This window comes from Martes martes (genome assembly GCF_963455335.1).
Source record: "Martes martes genome assembly, chromosome: 5".
Lineage (NCBI taxonomy): Eukaryota > Metazoa > Chordata > Mammalia > Carnivora > Mustelidae > Martes > Martes martes.
In genome coordinates this window covers 136434002-136446279 of record NC_137892.1, presented here as the reverse complement: position 1 = coordinate 136446279, position 12278 = coordinate 136434002, and the positions used below count along the sequence as shown (strand labels likewise).

Below are 12278 nucleotides of genomic sequence, written 5' to 3'. Positions count from 1 at the left end.
TTAATAACCACTCACTACGTTATGTTTTATCATCTTTTAGTGCTTGCTGGTAGACACTGGGTAGTGGGCACCATAGATTTAAGAAAAAATTGTGGAAAGAACACCTAAAATTATAAAAACTTGCCCTTTTAACCCAATTTTACCCCTCCCCCCCCCAAACTGGGAAAACACAGCCACTCTGGTTTTATTTTCTCTGTAGACCATCTCGGCTGTCTTCCGTGCTGCAGAGCTTAGGAACCGCTCTTGTAGAGCATTGTCAGACAAGAATGAGAAGATCTGCAGACTCTTAGGTTTCCTCTTGAGTTCCTCAGGAATCTCAGAGAAGGATCTGGGGCCATATAATGATATGCGTACTTCTCGCCAGTCAGGTGGGAGCCAGAATTTCTATCAAAAGGGATTGAGGAGATGCACAGACACTGTCTTAACAAGAATAGGATGGTTAGGGAGAAGAAACCAGAGAAATTCAGCCTGAGATAGATTTGGAAGCCAGGAATTTTTGCAATTTTCATTTTGCTCTCAGAACCTAAAATAGCAGTATCTAATTGTACCCTTTTTTCTTTAGTCCTTGTACATTGCGTGGCATGTGATGGTCCTTAATAAATCTTTTTTTTTTTTTTAAAGATTTTATTTATTTATTTGACAGAGAGAGAGAGATCACAAGTAGGAAGAGAGGCAGGCAGAGAGAGAGGAGGAAGCAGGCCCCCCCACTGAGCAGAGAGCCCGATGCGGGGCTCATCCCAGGACCCTGGGACCATGACCTGAGCCGAAGGCAGAGGCTTTAACCCGCTGAGCCACCCAGGCGCCCCAAAATCTTGAATTGGTGTTTCCATGCATTGCTTGTTCTATCAGAGCGAGATCTGCAGAACCTGGCCCATGGTGTCTCTGCCTACCAATTTGAGCTTTATTTCCCCCGCCCCACCATTCTGTCCCTGCTAAACCTCCCACTTCGGCCCGCTTACTGCAGACACAAATTAAAAACTGGTTGTCATTCTCACTGAGAACTCATTCTTTTTGACCCCAGAGCACCACTTGTTTTCCTTACCTGTAATGAATTCAAAGGATCATAACTTCCAGCGAACCTTCTCTTAAATAGTTTTTCATTCAGGTTAATGTCAAGTCTTTGTATGCTGTATCTCTGTTTTACTTCTGCTATCATCCTGCTGGTTTATCTCATAGATAGGGAGATATTATTCAATGCCTGCAAATATGTGTTGTTCCTGAAAAAGCTTTATGAAATTTGGATCTTGGTGAACTAAAAACAATAAGCACCTGGCTTCAATCTGCTGTCCAGAGGGACGTATTGTGTGTATAAAAGCATGAAACACTGAGATCTAAATCTGCTTCAGTGGTAAGTGGAACTGAGTTATGTGGGCTTAGCGTTCCAAGATGCCAGTCTCACATGGCCAAGGAGCTGGAGAAGCCTACCTCTGCGGTTGCTAGGTTGTCAGGAAAAGACAGGAGAGGTGTCAGGAAGGAACATCTTCTTCATTTTTTTAAAAGATTTTATTTATTTATTTATTTGGCAGACAGAGATCACAAGTAGGCAGAGAGGCAGGCAGAGAGAGGAGGAAGCAGGCTCCCTGCTGAGCAGAGAGCCCAGTGCGGGGCTCCATCCCAGGACCCTGAGATCATGACCCGAGCCAAAGGCAGAGGCTTTAATCCACTAAGCCACCCAGGCGCCTCATCTTTTTCATTTTTAAAGGGTATCACACTTATAACAAGTGATGGAATAGAACCTAACTCAGGGACACAACCTTCTGGTTTATGGGGAGAATGTCCTAAAAACTACAGGTAGCCATCAGGATAATGCCCACTTTAGCAAACTAGCCACCAAAATAGGATTTTTCCCATCTTTATTTGGCTTCTTTAGTTGATTCCCGTGCCTTTCCTTTTCAGAGTGTTGTCCGCTGCCTGTGGCATCCAAAGCTGAACCAGATCATGGTAGGAACTGGAAATGGATTGGCTAAAGTCTATTACGACCCCAACAAGAGCCAGAGGTATTTCATAAGTATGGCCTGTTTTAGATGGATGACAACAACTGGGGGGAGGGCTTCGTTTCCCACCCTGCTTTTTTTTATTTCCCCCTTTGATGGGGATCCACCCTTTTAGAAAATGCAGCTGGCACAGAGTAAAGCCTCAGACTCCTGGTATTGTACTTTAAAGAGGATTTGGATATTGCCCTTGATCCAGACAGAATTTAAAGTGAAAGTTTCCTGGGGATTTTCAGTTCTTTAGCTGAAATGCTGAGTGCAAAGGGGGATAAATCTTGCCCACTTTGCATACTTCCCTGGACATGGCATTAGCAGTGATACATGTAAGGGATTAACAAAGCAGAGAACTAACCCCTTACAAGAATTGGGAACGGCTAGTCTGTTTTGTTCCCTTTCTGTTTGGGCTTTTATCAGGTAGTGGTTTGGATTTTGGGGGTTGTTCTCCACCAGCGGAAGGGGAGAGCACAAATTATTTCCTCTTCAACCTTATGCCCGCCCCAAATGCTAGACTTAAACATCCCCGTGTGTTTCAGAAGTCTGAAAACTTCACTGGAGGCTCCCTCTGTTCCTCAGGTTATTTTCATTTTCTTTGGGCACAAAGATGAACACTTGTCACCACCCCAAATGACGATGGTTTTGTTTCTCTCTTAAGGTACACTACTTGATTAGCTCTTTCTCTGGAGTAAGCCTTGGTTAGCTAGTATTAAACTGCACATGCTAAATTCACTGGGGTCCCCCATAAACCTGTTGTGAGGTCTCACATCCTTTTTGAGGAAAGGAAACTCCTCCTCTATTAATGAATGTTCATTGTTATAATTTGGATCTGAATAGAAACAGACAGTTCTGTCTTCTCTTGGAACTTTGTGGACTAGCTTTGGAACCCTTGCCCTCTAAAATAAAGTTTTCATTGTATTTAAGAACAAATAGGATTTTGTTTGTTTTTTAATAAGTAAAGAAATTAAAAATGCTAACGTAATTAGAATGAGAGAGTCTGTTTCACTTGAGAAAACAGTGAGCCCCATTTGCTGGCCCCTATTTGGAAGCTACTATGTTTGGAATCTTGAAGAAATTTTTTTATTTGTATTTGCTCCTCCTGAGAGGGATCGCTCATTATTGCTAAGGAGAAGTGAAATGTTCTAATCGGACTTTTGGTTAATCCCACACATTCTTGGGCAGTTGCCCCATGGCAACACTGCCAAGCCGACTCAGTTCCAGACACTTGTACTCTTACATTTGAGATGCGGACAAATGCCACTTGGGGTGTAGACCACCCAGGTTGCTTTCATCTGAGACATAAACTAAAATTTGAACCCTGTGACCGTCACGGTAAAAAGGTTTTTAAATTTTATTTATATCTCTCTAAGATCTTAAATTTTAAGTTATTTCTATAGATTTCTTAAACTAGTGTTCTGTTGCCCAGTTACCTCTCCAACCCTTTCACTCAGTAGTAACCACTGACTGACAGACTTGCTTTGCCATAAATTTAAGCCCTTATCACCAAGGCCCCTTCTGTTGACCATCCCTTAGAAAGTCAAGGACTTGGCGAGATGGTGTGCACAGAGTGTGTTCCTGAAAGTATCTAATGCTTTTGACATGACTTTCTGTTTATAAGACCAAGTAAAGAAAATAATGTGCTTTTACCCGCCCCAGGGGAGCAAAATTGTGTGTGGTTAAAACCCAGCGGAAGGCAAAACAAGCCGAGACTCTAACCCAGGACTACATCATCACCCGTAAGTTGTTAGCGTGGTCTCTCCATCATCTTTCTCCCTTCTGCTGTAGTGTGGTGTTGCTCTCATGGCTTTAGAGAGAGAAAAAGTCTTCGGAGTCTGGGCATATATTACAAAATACTTTGTGGACAGGGCTGCAAGTCATGTAACAGCTAACCGCTGTAGCTTCTGTGACTCATCACAGAGACAGGGTAATTTCATGTAACTTTCAACCCAAAAGGGAAAAGCCTATTTGAGCCTAATGCATTACTCCAAAGCAGCCTTTTAAAGAATAACAATCTGTTCTAAGAATAAACAAGAATGAGTGCTGGTCTTGGAATCAGGAGACCTGGATTTGTCCAGTTCTACCAGTGGCATGCAGTGTGATGTTGAACAACTGAACTTTATCAGGAGAGGGGGGAGACTGGGTGAAAGGTCTCCTTCAGCTCCCTCTGAAACTCTGTGACAATAGATCCGGAGACATTTAGATACAAAAGGAACTACCCAGAAATCTTACCAGACTAAGCAGCTTCTCTCACGTTTGTCAACCTGGCAGATGTGTGTTGCCCAGGGCGGGAGCCTCAGACCTGTCACAGCTAGTGGCTGGAGGGACATCTTGGAAGAAGTAGCAGTTGTGATGAGCAGATGCCCTATGGACCTCACCAGGGTTTCCGTCTCAAGCCCAGAGGGCGCTGTACTGCTGGGTTTTTCTCCCTGGTAGTGGGTCTCCTGTAAGACCAAGTCCCTTGGAGCTTATGATCAGTAAGGAGATCCCGTGACACTTTTTGCAAGAGTAGAAGTGTTAAAGTCGGTGTCACAACCAGTCTAGCTCATGTAATTACATGCGGCCTACTTAAATTCCTCCAGTCGTTTGAAGTGAAAAGCTATTTTTCCCCCTCCTAAAAATACTGTTGTGTCGTGTTGCCCAACAGAGTGAGGGGGTGGCTGTGTTTCTCAGCTTCCCTGATTCAAGGCAGGAGAGTTTTACTGGTGAGTGAGATGGTCCTGGCCCCAGCAGGTGCTAGGGAGAGGGGGATACTGGAAGAGTTTTTGAAGTATTTGAGACATTTCTATCATTCATATTATAAATTCCCTTTGAGCCCCTCTTAATCCTTTTCCTTCTCAGCCCTACTCCCCTGGATAAAGGTTTTCTCTTTTAAAGGAGGTTGTACTCCTCATGTAAGGATCCAAAGAAAATATTCTGAAACAGTTTTTGGTTAAGAAAAAGATCTTTAATTTCCCCCCCAGTCACCTTCTTGCTCTCCGCAGAATATCACTATTTTCCTTTTACATTCATAGACTCTTTTATAAGATTGAATTCTGACATTGAGTGAACAACCAGTAGCAATTAGACAAATACTACTCTGAGTCTTACCCTTTTGTTTCGTCCACCACATAGAAGTAGGGAAGAGTCTTCATCGAGTCACCATGCCTGGAGATCCAGACACCCCCCCCCGCATTCAGGGCAACCTTTACCCCAGTTTCAGTGGGAGAAGTGCTCCTTCCTTCCGGTTACTCAGTGTTGTCAACTCCTCCTGAGAGGTGGTCACATTTCAGAAACGTGTGAAGTGATTCCAGAGGTTTTTTGAGGCGTCCGAGGAGACTTCAGGGCTGACAGGCGAGCTGCTGGCCTCATTCACATTTGGGTCCTGTAAGAAAAAAATAAGAAGCAGTCCCATTAAGTGTTTTCATTTCAAAACCACAGAAATTAAGTTTAACTGCTACCCATGGTTTGGGCGACCGGGAGCCTCACCAGTGTTTCCGTGACAGTATTTGACAGTATTTCCTGAGTGCCATTAGTTGCCAGGAGAGGTGAACAATGAGTCTGGTCTCAAACAAAATTGGCTAATTGGTTACAGTAAGACTGTCTTTTATTATTAGAGGAAGGCTGTCATTATGACTTCCATTTCATCTTCAAGTTAGTCATGCTTCAGCTATGTTTTTGGATGGAAGGGTTATTATTATAATAAAATTTTTCAAATGTGACTTCTCGTAGCTCATGCCTTGCCTATGTTCCGTGAACCCCGCCAACGGAGTACAAGGAAACAGCTGGAGAAGGACAGACTGGATCCCCTGAAGTCGCATAAACCCGAACCTCCTGTGGCAGGCCCAGGTGACCGAGATCGATCCAGCTGGTGACCTACAGAGGGGGTGGGGGGCGGGGGGGCAGTGTTCGCTGAGAGAGAAGTGGGAAGATACTTTGCTCCTGATTGCTGCTTTGTCTCTAGAGAGATTTTACTATATGGTGGTTTTCAAACATTTTCTTTTTAGCATCAGAACGTTTTGCTTAAAGGATGTAGAATCCTGGTGCATAAAACATCAAAACAGAGCTGCGGTGCTAACAGAGAGAAGGCTGGGCCCCTTTCTGCTCGGTCCCTGACTTGAGCCCTTTTAGGTGATTTTGGTGGAACTCTAGGGCTCCCGGAACCCAGTGTTGAAACTACTGCTGTCAGTGTTGGCTTCGTACACAACATTTGAGTACTTTGACCAGAATCCGGGATGAATTAGGTTTCACATAAGGGAGAAGTGGCCATCATTTAGTTTTGTGTTGATAAAATGGAGCTGCCCATTGCCCTAGAGGATGGATAGAAGTCTTTAGAAGTTTGAAGAAAGTAGGTACCCCCTCCCAACCCCACCCCCCCCAAAAAAAAGGAAAGAAAGAAAGTAGGTACCAGAAGCAAGCGAGGCAGCATTGCTATCATACGACACATACACTTACTGGAATCCCATTTTACTCGTTATCACTTGTGCGGTTTCTGTCTTCCTAGGCTCCTAAGCCTATAGCTTTTGACTTGTTCGTTCATCCTGAACCTCAGTTCTGGGCCTCAGTCTGTTTTTGGCCTGCCCTTTCTGCCTTGAGCCTTGAAAACATTTCACATATCTTTCTTAACTTTTTTTTTTTTTTTTCATTTTCTCTGCCACCATTCTAAATCAAAGTTCCTAAATAATTTTCTTACCTGGATTATTGAAAAGCCTTTCTAACTAGCACCGTATCTCAAGTCACTCTCTTGCCTTCCCACCTTGCCTCCATCCACTTTCTACACAGCTTTTATTCCCGGCTCCTCCGGCTTTCACACTGCTGCTGCCGCCAAGTCTTATAAGCTCCCCACTGTCCGTTTGCATTTCCAGAGAGTCATTCTCTGCATTCTGACTCTAATGCGCTTTTGAGCATCCCCCCTCACTTCCCTCCTCCTCCTCTGACCTTCTGATACAACTGTCAGGTCACTCCTGCCCGCAAAGGCCCATTGAATTGTCCTCTTTCTGTACTTTTGTTCTGAAACCATTCTGCTCATTCTGAAAATGGCCTCTGCCTTCCGAGCTTTCTCAGATTGGATCCATCTCTTCCTAAGGAGCTCCGCGACCACCTCAGTACTATAATAGTTCTGTGAGTACTGTAACAGTTCCTGGCCATACAAATTCTTTCACGACTAATTATTTCCTGCCTTTTTAAGTCTCCTCTTATCTTTTTTTTTTTTTTAAGATTTTATTTATTTATTTGACAGACGGAGATCAGAAGGAGACAGAGAGGCAGGCAGAGAGAGAGGAAGGGAAGCAGGCTCCCCGCTGAGCAGAGAGCCCATTGTGGGGCTCGATCCCAGGACCCTGGGATCATGACCTGAGCCAAAGGCAGAGGCTTTAACCCACTGAGCCACCCAAGCGCCCCTCCTCTTATCTTGATTTATGGAATTAATCATATAGTACAATTTAGCTCTTCATGTGTAGGGTTGTTTTTTTTTTTTTTTTCTTCCAAATCTTACTAAAAAGTCAGATTTTATGGGTGCCTGGGTGGCTCAGTTGGTTAAGCATCTGCCTTCAGCTTTGGTCATGATTCCAAGGTCCTGGGATCGAGCCCCTTGTTGTGCTCTCCGCTCAGCAGTGAGTCTGCTTCTCCCTCTCCTTCTGCCTCCTGCTCCCCCTGCTTGTGTTCTCTCTTTCTCTGACAGATAAATTAATAAGGTCTTAAAAATAAAAGTCATACATTTTTTTGAATACCAGGCACCAGACTAGCTGTTGGAGATCCAGCAGGGTGCAAATCCCTGCCCTTACAGAGCTTTTGTCTATGAGAGCAGTTCTAGTACCATAAAATAACGTGAATCAGGGAATTCAACTTGTTTGTTTTTTCTCCTACAAGGTACTTGGGAGATGGCAAGCCCTAAGATATGTTTGTTTAAAGCTAAAATAGGCATCTAATGAATACGGGTTAATTTTTTTTAAAGATTTATTTATTTATTAGGGAGAGAAAAAGAGAGAGTGTGTGTGCATGCACGCAAGTGGTGGGGAGGGGCAGAGGGAGAGAATCCTGCAGCAGACTCCCTGCTGAGCAGGGAGCCCACCTCAGTGCTCCATGCCAGAATCCTGAGATCCTGACCTGGGCTGAAATCAAGAGTCAGCCGCTTGACTGACTGAGCCACCCAGGTGCCCCAGTATTGGTTATTTTTATTAATTGAATTTCAAATGTTCACGCCTAAGGAATCTTTTCAAGGCCTACACATGACCAAGTATTTGTAATTCTTCCTTGCATTGGTATCATTATGTAGATGAAACAGCTAAGATATACTTTAAAAAATCTCTATTTAAAAATGTTACGGGAGGGGTGCCTGGGTGGCTCAGTGGGTTAAAGCCTGCTTCCTCCTCTCTCTCTGCCTGCTGCTCTACCTACTTGTGATTTCTCTCTGTCAAATAAATAAATAAAAATCTTAAAAAAAAATTTAAAAAATGTTCTGGGGAAGTTAAAGTTTGATGATTTCCTACTTTGGTTATGATGATCATAAATGAAACCCGAAGAGATGATACCGAAGTCCCCTTGAGAGTTGTGTCCTTCAGGCCGGGATCTGAAGAAGCCCCAAAGTGCTCCAAACCTTGATCCCATAGGGAATGACAAAAATTGGGTAAACCTGAAGCTCTGGCCTCACTCTGTTTCTCACGTCACCTGCCACCTTGGAAGCCAGCATTGAGGAATTCTCAACCTTTTCAGATAAGTGCAGGGCATACAAGATAGTATGCGTCTATATTGTCATGCTCATTCCAGTTCTGATCTGTGTTTTTTCCTTGGAAACAGGTCGTGGCGGCCGTGTTGGAACCCACGGGGGCACTCTGTCGTCATACATTGTGAAGAACATTGCTTTGGACAAAACTGATGACAGCAATCCCCGGGAAGCCATTCTGCGGCATGCTAAAGCAGCTGAAGACAACCCGTATTGGGTTTCTCCAGCATATTCTAAGTAAGGAGACAGCCTTTTAAAATAGAAAAAAAATATATTATGTTGAATGAATTGGAAAGAATATAACGACACTACTTTGAGGTTCTAACTCTCCATTTCTTGTTTTATTCTTTTTTAAAAGATTTTGAAATTTATTCATTTGACAGACAGAGATCACAAGTAGGCAGAGAGGCAGGTGGTGGGTGGGGAGCAGGCTCCCCACTGAGCAGAGAGCCCGATGTGGGGCTTGATCCCAGGATGCTGGGATCATGACCCAAGCCGAAGGCAGAGGTTTTAACCCACTGAGCCACCCAGGGACCCCTCTTGTTTTATTCTTGAGCATGAAAAATAAGTCAAGTACTCATAGTCCTGAACCTAGGTATTTGTTTGTATCTTAGGACATTTTTAAAGTAGGTCAATTCCATCAGTTATGACCTAGTGTAAACCCATTATGGGAAGCCCATCCTACCTCTGATGAGAAGAAGGAAGAGCACTCCCCGTATGTGTTATCTCAGTTGAAGAGGGTTAAAAGCAGATGAAGAGGAGCAGTCTGTAGGTCTGTCTTTACGGACTGCTTTTCAGCTGCAGAACTGTGTCCGTAAGGAGCACATATGTAGGCAGAGTAGAGTCCGCCTCTGCAGATTCCCTCAGGTGGCTCAGCATGGGTGAACATGTAGTGGTTCTTAAAGCCTCCAAACCAGGCACATTTACACTGGAGAAGGGTTGTGTTGTAGAATTTTTTGTTTTGTTTTATTTTGAGCACTTCCTTGCTTTCTGATACCATATGATGTGCCAGAGTCATCTTTGGTTTTCTTCCTCCAGTCCTGGAATCAACTACTTCTTCAAGGAGCCTAGGCTTCTTTTGTTTGAGAACATGTTTAGAAACCAAGACATTGGTGCTAGATGTCCCTATTGCTACCCAAGTGTCATTGCTTCTAGTTCCTCCTTTAGGTCTTCTTAGCTGACAAAACTTGAAAAAATATATATGTATACTAACCTGTGCTTCAACACATGTACACATATGTACATATATACATACGCACATGCACACATATCTGTATTCATATTTTAAAAACTATGAGTTTATACTGATGCCTCTGATTTCAGTCCTATACCCCTGGTTTCATTTTACCTCTTTCCTGTATTTTTAACTTCTTTCTCTAATAATGAAAAACCCAGCTCTCATTACTGACAATATATTCACTTACTTATTCACTGCTAGTTTACATATAGTTTCAAAATTGCCTACCCATACACCTGCGAGAAAAATTTCCCCAACTAGGATTTCTTTAACCACATTCATGTAGGGTTTTTTTTGTTTCTTTTTTTTTTTTCTTTTTCCGTTATTGTTTTGTTTTTTTGTCCTTTGGCCTTATAGTATTTGGTCAAGAGACTGGTTTTCATAGTTACTTGGGTGAGATATTTTCTTCTCCACTCCTGTCAGGGTGGTTCTAGAATTCATTTGAAATGCAGCTAGGGTCATTTGTTAGTGTGCATTCCTTTTTGGGGTTTCCCCTATGTTCTATTTATTTTGGAGGTTTGTGTAGGGTGTGCAAAATATTACTCTAGTGTTAGGAGTCAGGGCCTTAAAAAAGACTCGTTCTTCCCCTCTGTTGCCGCATTTCCATGCCCCACTTCTCTTGGTCCCTTCCCCACTCACCCCCACAAGTAGCCTATCTCTTTAGTTTCTGGTCTACCTCTCCCATAGGTCTTTTGCACAAGTGAACAGATTTGTATTTTCTTCTACCCTCTCCTTTCTAAAGGAGAAGCATAATATAATATGCTATTCTGAAGGATAGCATAATATAAATACCCTTTTGGGCTTTGCTTTTTTCACTTAGGATTATGCCCTAGAAATCATTCTACATCAGTTCATAGAGCTCCTTCTTGTTCTTTTTCATTACTGCATAGTACCCCATCGCAGGGAAGTATAGTTGATTCAACCACTCTCCTATGAGTAGACATTTAGGTTGTCTCAGTATTTTGCAATTTCTAACAGTGCTACAGTAAATAAATTTGTGCATATCTATTTTTATATCATTGGAGGTGTGTTTGGGTTTTTATTTGATGTCTTTATATATTATTAAAGTTTTCTCTTAAATTTTGAGAAAGCTGGACCCTGATCACTTTTCAGAACATTAATATGCTGGGAAAAAATCACTTGTGAACCAACTCAACAGACATTTTATACCAGTATCAGTGCTCTGTCTGCTAATCATTATGAGCTATTTGCGTAAAAGAAAAACACACTGTTTTAGCTTGGGTTCCTTAGAAGTAGGAACTGAGACAAAGATTCATATAAAGGTGCTTTTAAGATACTTTATTATTAGGATGCTTATTAGGACGCACCCATAGAGAAAACCAATAGGGGAGTAGAGAAGTACAATGAGGCCAAGTAAGGGTGTATCAAGCAAGGTTGCAGGGTCCAGCTCCGCTTTGGCTCAGTCTGCAGGATAACCCTGGAGACCCAGGTCAGAGGCATGGTGACTGGAGTCCTCACACTCCAGTATCTGTTGATCCTTGCTAATGGCTAGAGATGGGGCCAGGGGGAGACATTCCCAGGTTCTTTCAGCTTTCCAGGGCTTCAGCAACCTGCTGACAGCTCTCTGACAAAGAGAGAGAGCTGCTGCTGTTGTGAGTGAAAGTATCCCACACAAAAATGCTGAAGATATTTGCGGGCCTCTGGTGGGGAGCGCTGCCTCCTCCGCTGTCCGTGTAGAGGAACAGACTTGACTCCGTACTGTCGGGGCGGTTGTTCACAGTGTGTACTAATAACCAGACGGTGCAGATGGAACATCTCTGAACAATTAGTTGGATAATATTACAACAGCTAAGAGGGTCATATTAAGGCTGGCCAGCTAACTAGTGTGCATTTAGCCCTCTTTTGTATAGAATTTGTGTGTGTGTAAGCTAATGTATGTCAACACATCATTGGCAGTCAGATAAGCTTATAGATTATGCCTCTGTTGACACTTCTGTTTTTAATGGAGTCATTATTTTCTATTACTATTAGGGGTTTTTTATACTTAAAGAAATTTGTTTAGAAACAGGCAAAAAAATTAGCTGAGCAAAGAAGAGGAAACAGAGCCATGTTTTAAGACTTGCTAAACATAGTGAGCATCATTTGGAGAAAAATTTGGCACTATCTATACAAATTTAAAATGCAAATAGCCTTTGACTTGGCAATTCTATTTCCAGAAGTTTTGCACATGTGGGTAAATATGTATGTCCAAAGATATTAAGTTCAGTATTGTTTATGAAAGCAAAAGATGGGAAACAATGTAAGTGTCCTTCAGTGAGATATTGTTTTAGAAAAGTACAATACATCCATTTAATTAAAGGTAACAAGAAAATATAAAGAATGAGGTAGGTATATATGG

The 12278-nt window shown here is 42.6% G+C and overlaps 1 protein-coding gene across 1 annotated transcript in view; it reads left to right on the top strand.

The window, feature by feature from the left end:
• The window catches only part of WDR70 (WD repeat domain 70), a 316291-nt gene that overhangs the window by 287595 nt on the left and 16418 nt on the right, over nt 1–12278 (top strand). Inside the window, exons 14-17 of the mRNA XM_080803311.1 lie at nt 1897–1997; nt 3642–3721; nt 5694–5810; nt 8757–8919. Of these exons, the coding sequence (XP_080659437.1) occupies nt 1897–1997; nt 3642–3721; nt 5694–5810; nt 8757–8919 (461 nt within the window). The remainder of the gene's footprint in view (nt 1–1896; nt 1998–3641; nt 3722–5693; nt 5811–8756; nt 8920–12278) is intronic.